Below are 19,795 nucleotides of genomic sequence, written 5' to 3'. Positions count from 1 at the left end.
GTTTTTGTAAACGACGGCTCACTTGAGTGCAGTGAGCTGGACTAAACGTGCCACACCCAGGCTCCGAGTGGGTTTGAGATTTTGGGGAGGAGTGAGGCCACAAGGCTGCAAAGGGAAGGGGCGTTCTGGATTTACAATACAAGACAAAACGAGACTGCGAAGCGGAATGCGACGCAATTGTTTTATCTCGATTATCTTGTTTTCATAATCGTCGCCAAAATTTAAATTGAAAGTAAAATTCTTCACCCAGCCCTCAGAGCAGAACAGAGTATTTTCTTTGTCTCAGCCATGCGGAGATCAGAGCCCGCAGGATGACAACATCAGTGATGAGCTGACTCCAACACACATATCAGCGTTATCATCATCACCGTGGGTGATGTACACTCACACTCACATGAGTGGTGAATACGTTACAGTGCTCAAGTGCTTAAATTGTCTGCGTACTTCCCTCTGTTTGGATCCGTATTACTTTCTAGTCTGATGATATTAGCTGAGGTGTTTCAGTGGGTTTAATCTGCAGCAGAGCGGCCACAGCCTTCATGTCCTGTGGCTGTTTGAGTGTCTGTGTGCACGCACATGCACTCGAGTGCACAGTGTGTGATATAATAATATCCCTTGTCAGCCTCCTGAAGATTAGCCTCAATGGGAGAAATCCGCTGTCATATCCCCTCACCTTATTTTCTCTCTCTCTCTCTCTCTCTCTCTCTTTCCCTCTCTCTTCAGTCTTACATAGTCGTACAGATGACTGAGTCACTCTTTTCTGAATTCAGGTTTTCTTTGTGCCTGTGGAAAAAACATTTAGGTCACAAAAGCTCTGTGATTTAAAAATGTTCGAAGTATTTCAGATCTAATTCGTTTTGGTTTCTGATTTGTTGGAATGATGGTTTTTGCCGTCTTTTTCTTTTCTTTTCTCAGATCTGCATTAGACTGAAAAACAAGACAAAGAGGATTGGTCCTGATGCAAGTTGGTCCTTCATGGGCCAGTGAGGTCTCTCCCACCCTGCCAGTTAAAAGAGATGTTTTTGGGAGCTGGAGGCCGTAGCACCGTCAGCCGAGTGTGTGTGGGGCCCTTCCTCTCCCACTTTCCCAGCACCCCTCCTGAAATGGGATGCCAGCCCCCTGCCTCCCTGTCCTGAGCTCTCCTGGGCTGCCATGAACAGTTACAGAGACAGAGGGGTCACTTGCACCTCCTCAGACCTCCTGGATGGAGGTGGAGGAGGAGGAGGGTTGCCCCAAAACACTCCCTTTCGCCACACCCCCAATGGCCACCCGGCTCCTGGCCTCACAGACCCGGCCATCCAACCACGTGTCTCTGTGCCCAAAATGGGTGTGCGGGCGCGGATTGCAGAATGGCCCCCACGCCGCGCACAGTCCAGGGAGTCGCTGCTTGAAAATGGGCAAATTGGCATCAGTCGCCATGGTGATGACTGCTCCACTTCAGTTTCCTCATCAGTTTTGTCATCTGACATCGGGTTGGTGCGGGGAGGCGTTGCCAGGTTGCCACGACGGCGGTCCAAGGATGTAGAGTTCAGAGGAGGAGGGTTTGGCACTGAAAGAGGTTCGCCTTTGAGCCTGAGAGTGTTCCCTCCACTGAGACAACGTTCAAACAGCGAGGTGACTCTGAGCGAGCAGGACGAAAATGAGGTGAGTCTTAAATCTTCAGTCACTCATGTGACTGTAGTGTGGTTCAAGACAAAAATGATGTTTTCGTTCAGTGTCACTTCATGTTTACACTTTGTACAAAACAGAGTTGTTCTGCATCCACTCATATGTCATCACAAAATTCTCTCTCCTTTCTGCTCCTGCAAGGTGGAGGTACGTGGAGGTGGCGGGATGGGGAACCTGTTCAGAGAGTATGGCAGCACCTCCTCCATCGACATCCAGGGCATTCCCGACCAGAGCTTTTTCGATATGCTCAGCCAATTCCACCAGGAGAGACCTGACCAGCGAAGCTCAGCACCCATACGCCTCGGGGAGCTGCTGCGTGCTCCTGACTCACCACCAAACGCACCCCTTCCCTCCGCTCCCTCACCTGGTCCCACAGGCGGGGACGACAGAGGGACAGGAAGGAAGGACGGAACTGAGAGGGTGAGGAAGAAAAGTGGAGGGACAGAGTCCTCACTCGGCACCTCCTCTCTGTTCAGGAAACTTAGGAGCTCTAGTCGAGGCGAGCTGGATGGAGGGAAAGGAGAGACCAGTGAGGACGGGGGAAGCCGGAGTTCAGGAGACGCCTCCTACAAACCGTGGGTGTGCCCCAAGAGCTTTGTCCACTTTGATGCTCAGAGCATCCTGTTTGACCTCCATGAGGCGGCAGCTCAGCGGGGCTATGCCGCCCAGAGGAGGAACACTGCCACGGGGGCGTCCGCTGCTTCAGTGTCCCTGTCTGTCTCCAGATCCTCGGCTCCGAGCATGAATGACCCAGTTTACTCCAGCATAGAGGATCTGACCCTGAGCCTCGACCCTGGCTCCACGACACCCTCTCTGTGTACGGACCCCCTGGAGGGGCTTCCCGGAGCCCACAGCACAAGCCCGCTGCTCCTCTGCTGCCCCCACTTCCTCAATGAGACCGGGGGCCACGGGGAGCGCAACATCAGCTTCCTCAGCTCGTCAGGAGAACGAGGAGGAGACGGAGGAGGGGACGGAGCAAGGGGTTGGCTGAGGAGGAGTAATGCCAGTGTCTCAGTGCTGGAGGTGCCTATTGAACAGCAGGTTACGAGACTGGACAGGCTGAAACTGTACAGCATAGAGCATGTAGACCTGGGGGCCAGGTACTACAGAGACTACTTCCATGGGAAAGGTAATACTGATACACAGTCACTGTAAGGCAGATTTCACACTTTGCCACACTTTGATTTCACTGATGCCAGCTGTGGCATGTACATAAGAATCAATATGAAAATTGATTATACATTATTGTGCTTTGCAGTATTATAACTTAGTATAATAGTGCAATATGTGTAACTGTGGTTTATAAATACCTAAACAGTGTTTATTCCAGTTAGAGTTCATGAAAATGGGCAAAAACAGCAATAATTCTCATGAAATAGAGAGCAGACTTCAAGCAGACAAGGCAGGTGTGTTTGCATTGCACAGTGTGAGGATTTGCTGCTTATTTATAAACTTTTTAAAAAGTTTTATAAACTGAATACCTATAAGTTTTGGACTGTCAGAGGAAACAGGCAGCCTGGAGATGTTACCATGGGATCTGAGAAATTATGATCTCATTGTTTTCTGACTCCAGGCTGATGGAGCTAAAGTATGTACATACTGATCCCATTTTATACTTTTGATATGGGCCCCGCTGTTATCCATCCACATGAAATAGAGAGTGTGGATGTCGTTTTTCCAGCCAGAGTTTCTCCAGTGTCATTCCCCACATCTCATCCTGCGGCTGTTAAAATCCAGCTGGGCCTGAGCAGAGCAGAGTGGGCCAAGCTGGCAACACTCCCAGAGTTTTTATTACACATGTACCTGCCACTGGACTGTTGGCGAACTCCGAGCTGATGATACACCACCTGCTTTTCTGCACCATCATACAAGTACCACTTAACATGTTTCGCCAGTGCAGCTTTGGTTTACATCTGGTTTTCAGTGTCAGAAGTAACACCTAACTTCAGAAAACAGTGGTGTCCATGCATGTGTTTGTTTGTGTGTATGATGTGTGCCTGTCTGTATGTGTGCATGTCGGCATTTCTTGTCAACATCACCTCTTCAGATACTGTGGATGAAACTTCCACTTGGCAAGCATCATCTGGCTGCACCCTAATTAGTGACAGATGCTGTTAGAGCATGTGTGTGCAAGCGAGCGTGTGTGTGTACATGCGTGTGTGTGTCTGCATGTGCGTACGAGAGAGAGAGAGAGAGGCCTGCAGCCACACAGATAAAGGTTATCATTCCAAAAATATGTTCATCTGCTGACTCGTTGCCAGCTTAGCTGTCCTCCAGAACGAGAGTATGATTGTGTGTGTGTGTGTGTGTGTGTGTGTGTGTGTGTGTGTGTGTGTGTGTGTGTGTGTGTGTGTGTGTGTGTGCGTGTGTGCGTGTGTGCGTGCGTGCATGCGTGTGTGTGCGTGCACGCACGGGTTGAGATGTGCCTCATGTGCATGTTAGAAAGCCTCATCAAAAAGCTGACATTTTCACCACAGGACATGGCTTGTGAGCTAAGCAGTATCCTAACGCGTACGTTGTCCCGGTTCATTCCAGTCGGACAGGGGATCGAGGAGGAGTACTTGCCAAGCACGATTCCTCCCTGAGTGTCGGGAGAATTTGTCTCTCGACTGCCACACTGCCTGTGGTGCTGGCATTACCACGACTTAGCTTAAAAGCTTTAAGAGAGGACAAGGGAGATGCTTATGAAGTGTGTCAATGACTTCGTCTCAGCTCTTAACTCACTCTTAATGGACGATATGTTGTGTGGTAACACTGATAACAAGATTGTTACCCATTGACTTATGGCTCCACATTTTCCTCATTTCCTACAAGACTAAGGACATACTTGTTCCTTCACTGTCTCATTGTTCAACATGGAGTCTAATGGTATTTTATCAGGTCTTCTTGCAGTGAAGCTCCGACACACAACATCAGAAATATTTTTAGCATCTCTTTGACCATGAGACTATTTAGTCCTTTAATCCTCACCTTTCTTTAGCAACATTTTCTCTGGGTCACGCTTGTGTTGGCTAACCTGATTTTGTAATTATGTGAGTATTGATTACTAGATAACATATCATTGTCTTAGTCCTGTCCTTGGCTTAATGCCCCTCCTCTGTCAGTCCTGCTCATGACTCAGACAGTGCCTGGTTTCCTTTTTTCTAACTCCTCTGATCCTCTTTCAGCTCCTCTTTTGTGTGTCTTATCTTTATCTCTGGATGGTCGCACTTTATTAGAGTTAATACCTTTTTGTTACTGATACAAATGTACCAAACAAAGTACCAAAAACAACTGAAAGCTGGGACCAAATACCAGATTTAAATTGTGATATTTTCTGGTTGTGTTTAAACACTATGCAACATTTAATAAGTCCGACTTCTTTTGTTAAATGCAAAAAAGGTTTTTGCAGAAAAACAAAGAATCAGAGGTGTTAAGGCTCCAAGTATCAATTGTTTGATCAGAAAATAGTAAAAATAGAAAACCAGCAAATGTTCATATTTCAGAAGCTGGAAACACTTAAAATGATTGTTTTCATTATCAGGATCTTATCGTTATGATTGGCCTACAAAAGGTTAATAACATAAAGTATATAAAATATTGGTCCATAAAACAGTGAAAAATGCACTTTCACACGTGTCATGTGTTGTTTCGTAAATGTCTTTGTCCTCATCCTTCACCAGAGCATTTAAACTACTTTGGGACAGACGATAAGCTTGGCCCCGTGGCCGTGAGCATCCGCAGGGAGAAACTGGAAGACACCAAAGACCTGAAAGACCAGTACCAGTACCGCCTCATCGTCAGGACAAGTGAGGTACGCACTGATCTGCCATTTGTGTGTGTTTGTTCGGGGATGTCTGAGCGATGGGGACTATCAATGTGCCAGCTCAAGTCAGTTCCTTTGCTACTTTCGTTTCATCCAACCGTCTCTGTCCCTACCTGTGATTCTCCTCACCCTGTCTGCCCTGATTTTAACCTTCCCCCCTCACCCCCTCTCTTGTCTCTGCCAGTGGAAAATTCCACCTGCCCCAGCCCCAGCAGAGCAAAGCCAAACCAAACACTGGCAGCTCTGGCCAAAGTGTTTGGCCCGCTCTCATAGGGAGCACACCCAACCACTTTTCCACTTTGATGGATCAAATCCTCGTAATGTGTTAAATGACAGGCTGGTGATCATGGAGAATTAATTTCTCTGCAGTCTCCCCCAGACTTGTTCATAGCAGGTCATTTATGTTCATTTACTTTCAGAGATTCTGCTTCCAGAGCACAAAAATTACTTCTTCTTTTTTCTTCATCTTTTTCCACAGTTAATGACCGGTAACAAGATGAACCTAACAGACAGTCTGAGTTACTTTTCAAGCAAAAATGGAAAATATTCACTCGTTTCATTTTCTCATGTGAGGATTTTAAAGTGAATATCTTTAATATCACACAAGGCCCAGAGACCAAGGTGACATTTGAGTGTGACACCTTGATGTCTATGAAACTGTCATCTGCATTTTTTGTCCATTTTTCTTTAAGATAAAATCGATTAATCTGGAAAATAATTGGATGATTCATGTATAATGTCAAAACAGTGTTTTGCAAATATTGTCCTAGTCGTCTGAGGTCTCCATGAATAGTTTATTATATTATGATATTATAGTAACACCTGTGTAGCCTTGTCAAGGTCACTCTTGCAAACAGCAAAGTTTGCCTCTGATCATTGTGTATATGTGGTGTCTTCGTCTGTGTGGCTGTGTTGATTTTAGTTGGATTACATGGCTGCCTGGCCTCATCACCTTAGCTCTGCTATAACAATGGAGCCTCTCCGCCATCTAAGTACACAGAGCTCAGCTAACAGACACAACCAGCACGCCCAGGCCTACTGTTCCCACACAGAAAGAAGAAAAAGATTGATTGCAGACTTTATTCTCTCCCACTCAAGCTGCAGCTGCTCTCAAATATCCATCCCCCCAAAGTCTGTCATTTAATTCTGTGCAGCAGTGCTGACACAGCAAGGTGGAGAGACTTCCTCTTTCTCCCTCCATCACACATTTACACACAAAGCCCTCATGCTCGCTCCACTGTTGCACAGAAGCTGATGAGTTGAAACCGCCATAACTTCAGCTGCGTGTCAATCAGGTTTCATTTCTCGGCGGCACACACCCGAGTCTCTGAGGTTACACTGTCTCTCCGGCCCCTGCCAGCTCCAGAGTCTGCCATGCATTTTTAATGAAGCCGCATTTGTGTGTGTGTGTGTGTGTGTGTGTGTGTGTGTGTGTGTGTGTGTGTGTGTGTGTGTGTGTGTGTGTGTGTGTGTGTGTGTGTGTGTGTGTGTGTGTGTGTGTGTGTGTGTGTGTGTGTGTGTGTGTGTGTGTGTGTGTGTGTGTGCGCAGTGAGAAGGAACAGCCCACTCCTTCCAACTGTATCTGAGGTTATTATAGTCCCACTGTTTTGAAGCAGGTCAATTTCCCCTCACCAGGGAGCAGCACTCTGTGGCAGCACAACACTGAGCAGAATATTAATTCACAATACAGCTTGACTTTAAGTCCTCAACACAGAGCACTTTCACTGTGCGTGTGCGTGCGTGCGTGCGTGCGTGTGTGCGTGCGTGCGTGCGTGCGTGCGTGCGTGCGTGCGTGCGTGCGTGTGTGTGTGTGTGGCTTCAGGGCAGCAGGCCTTTGTTATGAGTAGTGAGGTCCATCCTTCATCTGATGGACTCACTTCAAGCTCCCAGGCGACTAATCATCCACCCCTCCATTTCCAGACTGTATTGTATTGTTGCTGAGTCTGACCTCTGACCTTTTCCAACACATTTAACCTAATATCAATAGTTTTACTGTGAGGGCTGAACAATCAATTGAAATCCTATCAAAATCACAATATGGCCCAGTGCAGAATCCACACTGCAAGAGCTGCAATTTCTTTTGAAGAAGGTAAAATGTTTCATGACATGAATCACATTCTCAGCACCTAAGGGGACATGCTTGTTTACAAACCTCAGCAGTCGTCATTTTTATACTTTATAAAACTGTGACTCATATCCCAATCGCAGTATCTGTCAACATAATATGTTTTTTTATTGCATATTGTTCAGCGCTAGTTATTGTGCGTGTAGCATTTTGGCGTTGCTGTTTGGCCAGGCTAAGTCTCAATCCACCTGCTACCTGATACAAAACAACTATACACAACAGAAAGGCTTCAATAAAAAAAACATGAAACAAATAGATGTATGTAATTGAGCAACATTTTATTTTTCCCCCCATGTTCAGCTTGTGACCCTGCGAGGCGCCATTTTAGAGGATTCGGTGGCATCAACAGGGAGGCACGGTACAGTGCGGGGTCTGCCACTCAAGGAGGTCCTGGAGCAGATCGTCCCCGAGCTCAGCGTCTCCTGTTTGAGGCTGGCACTCAGCACACCCAAAGTCACCGAGCAGCTTCTCAAACTGGATGAGCAGGGGGTGAGTTTGGTCTCTGCGTCTGTATCTGCATTATGTTTTATGGCTTGTGTAAGAAAAATGAAATCAAGCAGCAACTATGTCTCTAATGAAATTTCCCTTGGGTAAAAAGTGTAAAGTCAGTACGAGTCAGGCTGGCTAAAATCTGAGCTGATAAAGAAACACAGTGACATATGGTACGTTCAGATAGTGTGTTTGAAAGTGTCTGAAACCCGTAACTGATTTGAGCTGGTGCAAAGTACAGAATTGTACTGAGGGCAGTGAAAGCTGAGTGGAGCAGGGTGTGGTGTGTTTGAGCATGAGTGTGCAACCATAAAAGCTTTAATGTTCAGCCATGTTATCTCACCTTTTTATTTAATGGAGGATGAAGTGCAAGGCGGAGGTGTTTTGCCAGCCGTAGGCTTGTTTTTGTTTGTGTGGGTGGTTTATACAACACTGATGTTGTGCCCAGCGTGTGTGTTTTAAGTGCACCCAGATATACATCCTTATCTCCCACATCTATTTTCACATTAAGTCGCATTAGAAGCACACGGTTCAGACCGCAGTGTTTCAGCTGTGTTTGAATGTGGTGTTTCAGCTGTTTGTGTAACGTTAATGTTATCTCTCCGCTGCCTGGCAGTTAAGTCAGAAGCACAAGGTGGGTGTTCTGCTGTGCCGTGCTGGCCAGAGCACAGAGGAGGAGATGTACAACAATGAGGAGGCGTCGCCCGCCTTCTCTGCCTTCCTGGAGCTGCTGGGGGAGCAGGTGCTTCTCAAAGGATTCACCAAATACGCTGCGCAGCTTGACACAAAGAGTAAGTCTTCACAAGAGCCCCTTTCAGACAATTCTGCATCAAAGTCAAGATTTCCACCTTCCGAGGTCGAACCTGCTAGCATTTTCTGGGCCCTTTCACCATTGAACATGTACTTCAAGGTTGCAGCAACACAAGGTTAACATGTAGTTCTTGCTCGCCATATAAAGTCACTGTAATAAACATATTGCATAATTACCACCTCCGATGCATTGAGAAGATGGAATGAATCAGCCCATTTTCTCTCTTTCTTCATTCACTTAGCATTAGGAATATACAGCAAAATGGTTTTAAAGCATGTGAGCAAATAGGAATGAAATGGGAGTCCAAAGTGAATGTCTTGTCAAATGTTGCATGTGCACTGTTGGACATTATATTCAATTATCTATCAGTGAGGAATGTGAAACATCCGTCACTTTGAACAGATACAAGAATCCTGTGTCTGGAAAGTGCTCAGTGATAACCAGGCCAAGTGTAATAACCCCAGCTGTGAGTCTTCATGATCCCTGGAAAAAACATCTGTTTGAACCAGGAAGCATTTGGACTCAAATTCAACATCTGCAGTTAACAGCTTCTGACTCCTGAATATCTTTCTCCAGCCGACTCCACGGGCACCCACTCCCTGTACACCACCTACCAAGGCTACGAGGTCATGTTCCACGTGTCCACCATGCTGCCATACATGCCCAACAACCCTCAGCAGGTAAGAGCTTCTGAGCAGCCCTACCTAAATCCTGCACCATCACAGAGGCCTGTATGTCTGAGGTCAAGTTTTGGTGTGTACAGACTGTCCTTTCCTTTCACCCAAAGCCTTTCAAAGTCTGCCTGTGGTTGTTGGTTAAAGCGTCTGCTATTTGCTCTGGGTTATAAACCACAGCAAGAATTCATCAAGTGGAAACTCGTGATTTGTGTCACCCTCTTCATTTAGAGTCTCTCTCTCCTTTTTTCATTCAGCCTCTCGTGTTTTTATAGTCTTTGTTCTCCGTGTCTTGGCTTCTCTGTCCTCCCTGTCTCACTGGCTTGCCCTCACTCTGCCTCTCATTCTTTAACTGGATCAGAGCTGGGTGGGGTTCAGTAGTGAGTAGTTTCTTTATTTTCTCCCTCCTTTTTTTCACTTAAACTAAACTGCCTTCCTACATGTTCTCCTGGGCGCTGTGTGTTTGCAGCGTGGGCTGCATGGAAGCGACCTGTGTGTAAGATAGCATTTTGTGTGTGGGTATTTTTAATAGTTTGCATAAGTGTTTGCGTGAGAGGCTCACACGGGTGAACACGTGTGCTCAGACTGGTCCTGTGGGTGCTCAGGATTTGTGTACACACTGTAATGTGCCGGTGCATCACTGCAGAACAGTGCAGGCTATGGAGAAGTCATTTGCTCTTCCTCAAAACATGAGTTAACCTTGTGAATTGGAGAACTATGTTTTTATTACCATACCCTAAGCAGTGTGCTGTCCGTTGTTGCGAACAAGCTTTTCTGACAGTTACATCATCTTGTTAAACATCTTGTAAATGGTGAGTAAACAAGAAATGTGAGGGTTGCACATTTTTAAAATTGAGTTTCAACAGTTCATATTACTATTGACTCTTAAAATCAGAAAGTAACAGTTTACAAGTGGTACAATAACTCCATCCAGAGGTTTCGAGACTGCAGCAGCAAGGAGTTTTACTTGCTCATATGAACCTCTAGGTGGCAGCATTGACATTAAAAGTAAACCACAGTGGACGAATAGGAAGGATGAAGAAGGAACACAGAAAATGTGAAGAGTCTCGTATTCAGGAGAAAGGAAAAGGGGAGCACAAGCTTGGCCTGCCCAACCGATCAGCAGCATTTAACTGTGTTAAGAATGGATGCAAAAGAGGAAATAGTCAAGAAGTTAATAAATGACTTATTTCATTCAAATGATTAATTCTAATAATTATAGTTAGTGTTTATACCCTGTATAAAGTACATTTAGCACAATAATCCAGATTTTCAAAACTGTATCGTTGATGCGAATGAAGGATGCTCCTCTGGCACCATGCTGGAGAATGTGAATATCTGTGGCCAAACAGTGGGCTGGATTACATAATTGGTACTTTCACACTTCCCTCTGCAGATGAAGAGAGGATTGGCAAGCACCACACCACAGACACAGCCTGGACTCTGTGCCGCGTCTCCTACACAAACACAGATAGACGGACAAACCAGCGCGCACACACACAGACGCAAATAGCCCACACAGAATCCGAAAAACAAATTACATAAAGAGCTGTTGTTTGGTGTCTGGTAGCAAGCGTCTCAATCTCTCATTCCCCTTGTCAGACTTTCTGTATCGGTGACTGAGTCAGTTGTGTCAATGCCAGTTATGTTAGCTCATTTTATTAATTTGTTGTTTTTATCTCTCCTCACTTCTCTCTCTCTCCCTCAGCTCTTGAGAAAGAGGCACATAGGAAACGACATCGTCACCATAATCTTTCAGGAGCCGGGAGCGTTGCCTTTCACCCCTCAGAATATTCGCTCACACTTCCAACACGTCTTTGTTATCGTCCGTGTGCACAACCCCTGCTCTGAAAGCCCCTGTTACAGGTAAAAGAACAAGCACATGTTCATGTACACACAGCTATGATTAAAAGTTTCTCACACTTCAAATTCTCCATGTCCTTTTTTTCCAGTGTTGCTGTGACAAGAATGAAGGATGTGCCTCCCTTCGGTCCGCCCATCCCCAGCGGTGTCACCTTCCGTGACTCAGAAACCTTTCGCAACTTCCTTTTAGCCAAAGTTATCAATGCAGAAAATGCAGCGCACAAGTCGGAGAAGTTCCACACCATGGCAACACGAACGCGGCAGGAGTACCTGCGCGACCTGGCGGAGAACTACGTTAGCAGCACACCGCTCGACTCGGCCGGCAAGCTTAACAACCTCATCTCGCTCGCGTCCAAAAAACGCGAGCGCACCAAGGCAAGAGAGGGAGCAGAGCTGGGAGCTGCGGGCGCTGTCGCCTGGAGGGTCCAAGCCCAGGACTTCAGTGGAGGTGGGACGGAGCTCCCCTGTGCCTTGGGTTTGTCGGCCGAGTACGTCCTGCTGACAGACTGTTCCACCAAAGAGGTGGTGTTTAACTGTTTCTGTTCGGACGTGATTGGATGGACTCCGGAGCGGCTGGCGCTGAAGATCTTCTACGGCAGAGGAGACCACATTGCTGTGCGGGTACCAGAGGGCTGCGCACAGGACATCAGGGAGGTGGTGCAGAGATTAAAGGTGAGAGCTTAGAGCTTGTTCCAGTTCAAGTGAAGAGGAATAGTGATCACCAGAGCAGAAAATGCAAATCACTGTGGCCGAGCTTGCGCTGTATTTGGCATCATAGTGTGTAGTAGGACGATGAGCGCTTAAAGGTATCCTGTATCATTTACTTGTAAACAAGGTTATATTTACAGTGTTTTTCACCAGAAAACATTACATGTATGTACGGTGACCAGATGTCCTGGTTAATCCGTGATTCTCCCAGTTTCAAGCTGGTTTCAACAATGGCTACCAATTCATCCAGTTTTCACCACAAATTCAAACTATACTTGTTTGTTTGCACTTATGTTGATGTTTTGCGTGTTCGGTCCCCCTCATTATTACCTAACCCTATGTAAAAGCATAAACAATGCGCCCCATGTCTGAATTCAACTCTGATTTGTCTGCATGTGTGTCAATCAATGTGTCATTGTCAAGGCTGTTGCTAGTGCATGAGTCATAGGCAAGTGTCGTAGGCTATGGCGCTGGCAGCTCTTTCTAACAGAACCTGTCAGCATGCCAAAGAGAAAGTCAGCCTTTTCTAAACAGCTCCAGGAGGCTCACTTCCTCCTTTGTAAAGTACCTGCCATCAGAAGTGCTGCGTTCATGGCGTCCATGGTATTCACTATACAAAAATATGGTCAATATGGTGTATCCTTGAGGTCTGATGAATTTGTTGAATGCATCTCCTTCCTACTAAAATTTTTGTACGTGACAACGTGACAATATGAAGACAGATATGTAGCTTGCAGCTTCTCTATACGACCATATCACTCACTCTTTCAGTTGTGCATCTGCATGCATGCACTGGCTGATGATATTGTCATAATCCCTGGAAAATGTGATGAATTAAATGCTGGGAAAAGGAGATTTCCTAGAGTCCAGTGAGCTTTGCGTTAATCCAAGAGAAAACTCATATTTAAAAAATTAATAATTCTAAAAATACCAAATAAATGCATATGAGGGACTGATCAGGTTTCCAGAAGCAGGATTCTGAACTGAACAGCCTTCATGTCCTTTCCACGCTCAGGTGTTTTTCATGAAGTTTTCTTTGTTCTGGAGGACACCTCCAGAGTATTTTAGTGCACACATAAGAACATAATGGTACTGTAAATTGATTTATTTTTTTTTATTCACATCATGTCCTCTCCTCACCAGTCTTTGACAGTGGGATGTGAGACGGTGGATATGACTCTGAGAAGAAACGGATTGGGACAACTGGGCTTCCATGTTCGTCTGGATGGCACTGTGGCTGAGGTACCATCAGATGACCATCTGCCACTCCAGATCTCCTCCTGAAATACTCATCTAAGAAGATTCTTGGCTGTACATAACTGGCTTCTTTGAAGACCTTGTTTTTTGTGGTTTTCTCATGCAGGTGGAGGAGTACGGCTTTGCCTGGCAGGCAGGACTGAGACAGGGCAGTCGGTTAGTGGAGATCTGCAAGGTGGCCGCGGTGACGCTGACTCACGAGCAGATGATCGACCTGCTGAGGACGTCGGTCACGGTCAAAGTGGTCATCATTCCTCCGTACGAAGAGGGGGGGCCTCGCAGGTGTGTTAACGTCTGAATGTTGGATTTCTTTGAAGCTAAACTAATGAGAGTGATTCATTTTTGAACAGCTGTGGTGAATACAGATGTTGGGGCGGTAAGGTGACAGCGCAGGAGGGCGCTGAGTGTTAGCAGGCTGTAGTGGAAGGACAAGAGCGAGCTAGAGTGAGTGCAGGACGCTCTTCACTCAAACACACAAAGGCATGTGTGAGATAGTGGCTAGACTCCAATGTTCTGAGAGGATTTTGTGTGGGAGTGTGTGAAAAGAGGAAGCTAGCGAACAGAGAAAGAATGATGTGTGTTTCGAGAGGAAATGGGCGAAATGAGGTAGGGAGACAAAAAGAAGGAAGCATTTGTTTTAACGTGAATTAACGAAATCTGGCGTTCTTTGTTTCTCCGTCCTTCATATCTAGTCATCTCCTTCAGCTCACCAGCGTCTTGCTTCCCCTCCTCCCACAATCTATTTCTTTTCCCTGCCGTCATCCTTTTCCAGCCTTTCATCTACACATACGGCCTTGACAAAGAGCACAATAACGAGGCCTTATGAGACGCTGATGTGGTGTTACAGAACGGTTACGGAGGTGAAGAAATAACCACAGTGTGTGTGTGTGTGTGTGTGTGTGTGTGTGTGTGTGTGTGTGTCTGACTGAAAACCATGGCTCCTAAATACAGTAATTGTGGCTGGCTGTGTGATGGCACAGTGGTTAGATATCTTTAATGTTGGAGGCAGTTTAATTACACCAAGTTAAATCCCTTTGACATGCACACACATGCACAAACACACACACGCACACTCAAGTAGCAGCTGATAATTAGAGTCTTGTATTTCACTCTCCCCCTCTTCCCTTTCTCTCTGTCTGTGACTGGTTTGTGTGCCAGGCAAGCAGATTGCATGAGATTAAGGCCTGGAATCTGTGGGGGAAAAAAACAGAGAGACCACAATAAATAAATAAATAAATGAGTGGAAGTGATTAATTAAATATGCATGCCCTGTGCGAACGAAAAGGATGGGAAAGAGGGAGGGATGGAGAGAGAGAAAGGCAGGGTAGAGTGCGTCGAGTCGGAGAAGCAGAGACATGCTCGGCGAGGACGACGTGTTTCAACACCGCCGAGAGTGAGAGAAGTGGGCGGAAGAGAGAAAGAAAGAGAAAGAGTTGGAAGTGTTTTTCCTTCGCCTCGCTGACTCCATCGTGTACATGCGAGGTGGACGGATACAGCGGAGAAGAGGTGTGATGCTGTGGTGTGTTTGACCATGTGTGTGTGCGCGTTTGGGAGCTCCAGCTGTGTCACCTCCGGCAGTGTGACGGAAGAAACACTGCATGTCAACATATGTAGGCTCTGCTCTCGCTAAGGTTTGTACTGCTGTTATGTAATTGGATGGATGTTGATTGAGCTGGTAGTATTCCTTGATGGATCGAAATGTGCTGGCCATGTGTTGTGCTCTTGTTCATCTAATAGAAATGGGGTGATTGTGCTCTGGTGTTATACCTTTGTTAAGTACGCTGTCATTTGCTTTCTGCTAGTATTCATGGTTTCTTCAGACTTAATTGTGATAATGTTCACATTGCTGTGGCTGAGGAGATGGAGGGATTTATGTGACCAGGCTGTAGGATGTCCTTGGGTTTTTTGTAAATTGGGTTTGTCGATTAATCAATTAGTCAAAAGACAGAAAATTAATCACCAATCACTTAATCATTTAAGACAATTTTTAAGCAAAAATGCTACATTTTCTCAAATAGATCTTCTATGACAGTGAAATAATGTCTTTGGGTTTTAGACTGAAGGCATTTGTGACAGACATTTTTGCTATTTTCTGACAATCAATCAATCAAACAATCAATCAATAATCAACAATATTTTACAATTTGGCCAAATGATATGCAAAAAAAAACAATCATTATGTGATACTATGACAGTTATTGCAATTGCAAAACAATACCACAGCTTTAGTGGGAATGATCTTTTTTGTGTTTCATTTTCACTGAAAAAAATCTAAAAGGGATGATGATACGATCTTTGCTCGGGTCTTCACCAAATAAGCTTGTTCCTTTATATCTGGAGAATGTGATTTGTCTGACGGCACATCTCTGTAGCACCAAACGCTTCATTAGTGGAACAGGACGTTTCACCTCAATTGTTATTTGGACAGTATTTCAATTAACTGTTCAGTCCTGACCTGCAGTTGATTTATAATGAAAACCTGCAGCCTTGATTTGAGTGAAGCGACCCTTTAAAGGACACATCACACACCGTGTCCTCGTCTCTGCTGCTTTGTGTTTGTTTCTCGTAAAGTTTTTTTTTTTTTTATCCCACTCCTCCCTGGTTTCACCTCACAGTGAATTAAACTCTTCACTTTGGCACCATTTTCTCCATCATCATCTCCACCCTCCTCTCTCGACATTGTCTCATCTTGAACACATCCTCTATGCATATTTGATGCCTCCTGCGCTCCTGTAATAGACTGTGAATGAAATAATGATGATGCATAAAAGATATCAGGCTAGAGGCTGTTATGAGAACATTTTAGTTGAGCGTTGTGTTTGTGTGTGTGAGTTGATGAAAGATGACCCCCCATCTTCTTACTAACTAACTTTCTCCCTCTGTCTCTTTAGGGGCTGCACAGAGGAGTATGAGATGAAGACCATGGAGCAGAAGCATGAACCTGAGCCTCTGGCGGTGGGCTACCGACCCTCCCCTCGCCCAACATGGCGATGGGACAGCCCACCTATTCCTCCAGTGCTCCACAGCGCCCCCAACCCACAGCGCTGGACCCCCATGGGTCCCCCACCTCCTCCACTGCCCCGCTCACACAAGGCCCTGATGCCTGTTCCCTACAGGGAGCCCCAGCACCTCAACTCTAAGAGGTGAGACTCAGAGCTGGATTTATTCAGTCACATTAGATTACAGAGGAGATAGGATTGGGTTATTTATAGCATCAGTATTAGCAGTAGTACAGTTCCCTTGTATTTTTACTCTGCAAATAGTACATTTACCTGTCTCGGGTACTACAGCTGATAATAGTAATTCTCTGAACGATGCAATGCATACATAAATGAGAAAGAGGCTAATGAATGACAAAAATTAAAGTGTAGAATCTCTAAATAAAACTCAGTCAGCAGAATCTTTGTTGTGCCATGACAGACTGAAAAATTAGACCAAAAATTATTTTCATTGACAAATCGTCCTGTGGCGTGAGCCTGGCTCCGCACGTCTGAACCGTCACCCATGGTGTTGATGTGACCGGTGATTTCAGTCGTGTCACATGTAAGGCTGGTCGACCGCTGCTTCCACCAGCTGAATAAACAAGTGACCGATCAGAGCTTTGTCGGTGAGATTTGCCAGAAAAATAACAACAGAAAAATGGGACCAAGTGGGATGAGAACGATGCAGCTGAACAGGTCGTTGTAAGTCAATTTACAGAAATTACACCTTATTTCTTGGATTGTTGTGCAAAGTGTTTACTGTTCCTGGAAACCACGGCCACAGGTTCTGTTTCATTGCTTAATATTTCTCTGTATATTCTTGCAACAGTTGTCGCTTTATGTTAATTTTATTTGTTGTTGGAACAATGTTTTCATGCTGCCCTCTTGGCCCGGTCTCCCTTCAAAAAAACATTTTAATCTCAAAGAGACTTTTACCTGAGAAATATATTGAAATAAGTCTGTTTATCAGGCTGCGTTTTCAGCCATTGTAGATTCCTTCCAGCATATATACACTGTGTGAATCCATCAAACTAGGTATTTCTAGCTTCAGCCTGTCGTACAATGGCCCTCATGCATGCAGCTTTCAATGAACAAGCAATTACAAATAATCTTCTACCAAACTCACATGTGCTTTTTATTACACTGTTTCAAAGCCAGTCTTCAATTGAATACATTTGGAAACTTGTAGTGATACTAACTGATATTCTCTTAAAAAGTGAGAAACTGTATGTTTCTCTGCCAAAACATATTTCAAGGCCGCGAGGTTATGAGTGTGTGACCTTACAGCGCTTTGTTTCGTTTTCTGAAGGAATGAATTCACATAACTCTGTTTTCAGGGGTATTTTGGTTTTGTTTTGACCTTTTTTGTTCTCAGTTGCTAACCACACACACGTGACTTGGAGCTGGTGTCACGCTGCCCACTCCCATAGTTAATACCCGCAATCAAATCCTGGCAGCTTCGGACTGAGTCTCTTCTCGCAGCACGTTTCTCACTAATTTAGATAAATGGTTTCTTGTGTTCCTGCTGCAGCCTTACTCATGTGCCTCACCTCTCTGTGGTCTGTTTGTTTGTCTTTTGGTTAACCCTCAGCCTCTTTGTGTGTCCCGCAGGCCAGTGAGCTACCCAGAGAACCACTACAGTTTATCTCCTGCGGGAGGCGACAGAGTGCTGCCCTACAGAAACCCCTCAGCCAGCTTCTCCTCGCCCTCCTCAGGCCTGGTCAGCCTCGCCACAATGGGGCCGCCTGGAATCACCCCAGGCCCCTTTGTACGCTACAAACCCTCACCTGACAGGTGCGTGTGTGGTCTTTTATTATCCAAGCTCCCCTCTGTCACTCCTTTGATCTTAATTAAACATGTCCGATGTTACTCAGAACAGCTGTTGTGTGTGCTGGATTATATCTGTTCACAAGATAAGGCTGACTCACGTGGCGTGTTGAGGTCTGCAGTTAGACATGTATGAACACACTGTCTCCTAGAGGAAGGATCTGTTGTGTGGGTGGCTCTTCCTCACAGTGTGAAGGTTGATAGCATCTCACCCAACCAGAAAAATGTGTTTTATTCAACTGCCATCAGGATGCAATACAGAAACTGAAAGCCTCCTCTTCTCCAAACATTTTTAGGGCTTGCTTTTGTTTTATTATTGTGCATTTGTTTGTTCGAGTCCCCTTAATCCTCTCTGCGTCGCTTCATGTATAAGTGACAGTTGCATGAATGTGTTTGTTAATCAAAAAGCCTCCTTCGTCCTGTGATTTATGTAGATATGGAACAGGACAGCGCCCCCTGCTGCCCTATGAGCCCCACCTCAGCGTGGACATCACCTCCAGTGGAGAGTCTTCTTCAGGCTTCACTAGTCAGGAAAGCACCATGGAGCGCTGCAAAACAGGTACACCACTGTCAAAAAACTGTGTAAAGTTGCTGCATTACATTAAAGCTGTTGGAATCATTTTTAATGGTAAGCAAGAAGGTTGCTGGTTCGATCTCCGGGTCAGGCGGGGCCTTTCTGTGTGAAGTTTGCATGTTCTTCCCGTGCATGCGTGGGTTCTCTCCGGGTACTCCGGCTTCCTCCCACAGACCAAAAACATGCTCATTAGGTTAATTGATGACTCTAAATTGTCCGTAGGTGTGAGTGTGAGTGTGAATGTTTGTCCTTGCATGTGGCCCTGCAATCGGCTGGCGACCGGTTCAGGGTGTACCCCGCCTCTCGCCCATTGTAGCTGGGATAGGCTCCAGCCCCTCACAACCCCGAAAGGGATAGGCGGTATAGATAATGGATGGATGGATGGATATTCACCATTAACTAACTGCTCATTAGCATGCAAATCAGTAGCATAATGGCTCTTTGTAAGTCATTATAAAGCACATATTAATGCCCTATTTTGGGGGCATTTAGCAGCTAAAGAGCCAGATATTTTTCTCAGGAGTTGATGGAGACCAAAAACAGAACTATAAATATTGGAGATTCATCAGGTGGCCAGTAGACTGGGTTTGTACGATGTCTTGAAAGTTTGAAAATTTTTGGCTGAGATACCTTGAAAGTGCTTGAGAGGTGCTTGAATTTTTGCTCATAAAAAGCTGTACGAACCCACAGTAGAGATAACCGAGTGTGCGTTGGTGGGTGGGTGGAGGTCAGTGTTAAAATGTGCTATAAGTATTTAATCCTCTTTGCCAACCATGGAGGTTCAGTGTAATTTGCTTTAATCCTGTGAGTGTCTGTGTGTGTTTTCTGTCTAGAACCCCTCTGGCATGTCCCAGCGTCGTCATCTCGGGGGCCGGGTGGAGGAGGGGGGCAGAGGAGACTACCCAGACAGGAGGTCCCAGGGAAAGACTCTCCAAACAGACACTCGAAGGTCAGACTCGTCAACAATCCGTCTCACTTGCTCATCACCTCTGAGTCTGTCTGAATGTTGCCCT

General features: G+C 45.6%; 2 protein-coding genes across 2 annotated transcripts in view; one reads left to right on the top strand and one right to left on the bottom strand.

Annotated features, from left to right (window-relative positions):
- The window catches only part of ppp1r37 (protein phosphatase 1, regulatory subunit 37), a 303,049-nt gene that overhangs the window by 157,114 nt on the left and 126,140 nt on the right, over positions 1–19,795 (bottom strand). The window lies entirely within an intron of this gene.
- The window catches only part of sipa1l3 (signal-induced proliferation-associated 1 like 3), a 71,151-nt gene that overhangs the window by 41,688 nt on the left and 9,668 nt on the right, over positions 1–19,795 (top strand). The window contains exons 3-16 of the mRNA XM_070969839.1: positions 916–1,644; positions 1,810–2,797; positions 5,331–5,461; positions 7,899–8,087; positions 8,704–8,878; positions 9,475–9,578; positions 11,281–11,438; positions 11,525–12,107; positions 13,287–13,385; positions 13,507–13,682; positions 16,292–16,543; positions 17,993–18,175; positions 18,643–18,767; positions 19,616–19,731. Coding sequence (XP_070825940.1) covers positions 1,153–1,644; positions 1,810–2,797; positions 5,331–5,461; positions 7,899–8,087; positions 8,704–8,878; positions 9,475–9,578; positions 11,281–11,438; positions 11,525–12,107; positions 13,287–13,385; positions 13,507–13,682; positions 16,292–16,543; positions 17,993–18,175; positions 18,643–18,767; positions 19,616–19,731 — 3,771 coding nt within the window. The 5' untranslated portion in view covers positions 916–1,152. The remainder of the gene's footprint in view (positions 1–915; positions 1,645–1,809; positions 2,798–5,330; positions 5,462–7,898; positions 8,088–8,703; positions 8,879–9,474; positions 9,579–11,280; positions 11,439–11,524; positions 12,108–13,286; positions 13,386–13,506; positions 13,683–16,291; positions 16,544–17,992; positions 18,176–18,642; positions 18,768–19,615; positions 19,732–19,795) is intronic.

The sequence above is a fragment of the Chaetodon trifascialis genome, chromosome 9 (genome assembly GCF_039877785.1).
Source record: "Chaetodon trifascialis isolate fChaTrf1 chromosome 9, fChaTrf1.hap1, whole genome shotgun sequence".
NCBI classification, from domain to species: domain Eukaryota; kingdom Metazoa; phylum Chordata; class Actinopteri; order Chaetodontiformes; family Chaetodontidae; genus Chaetodon; species Chaetodon trifascialis.
The sequence above is the reverse complement of the archived record's forward strand: the minus strand, read 5'-3'. Positions and strand labels throughout refer to the sequence as shown.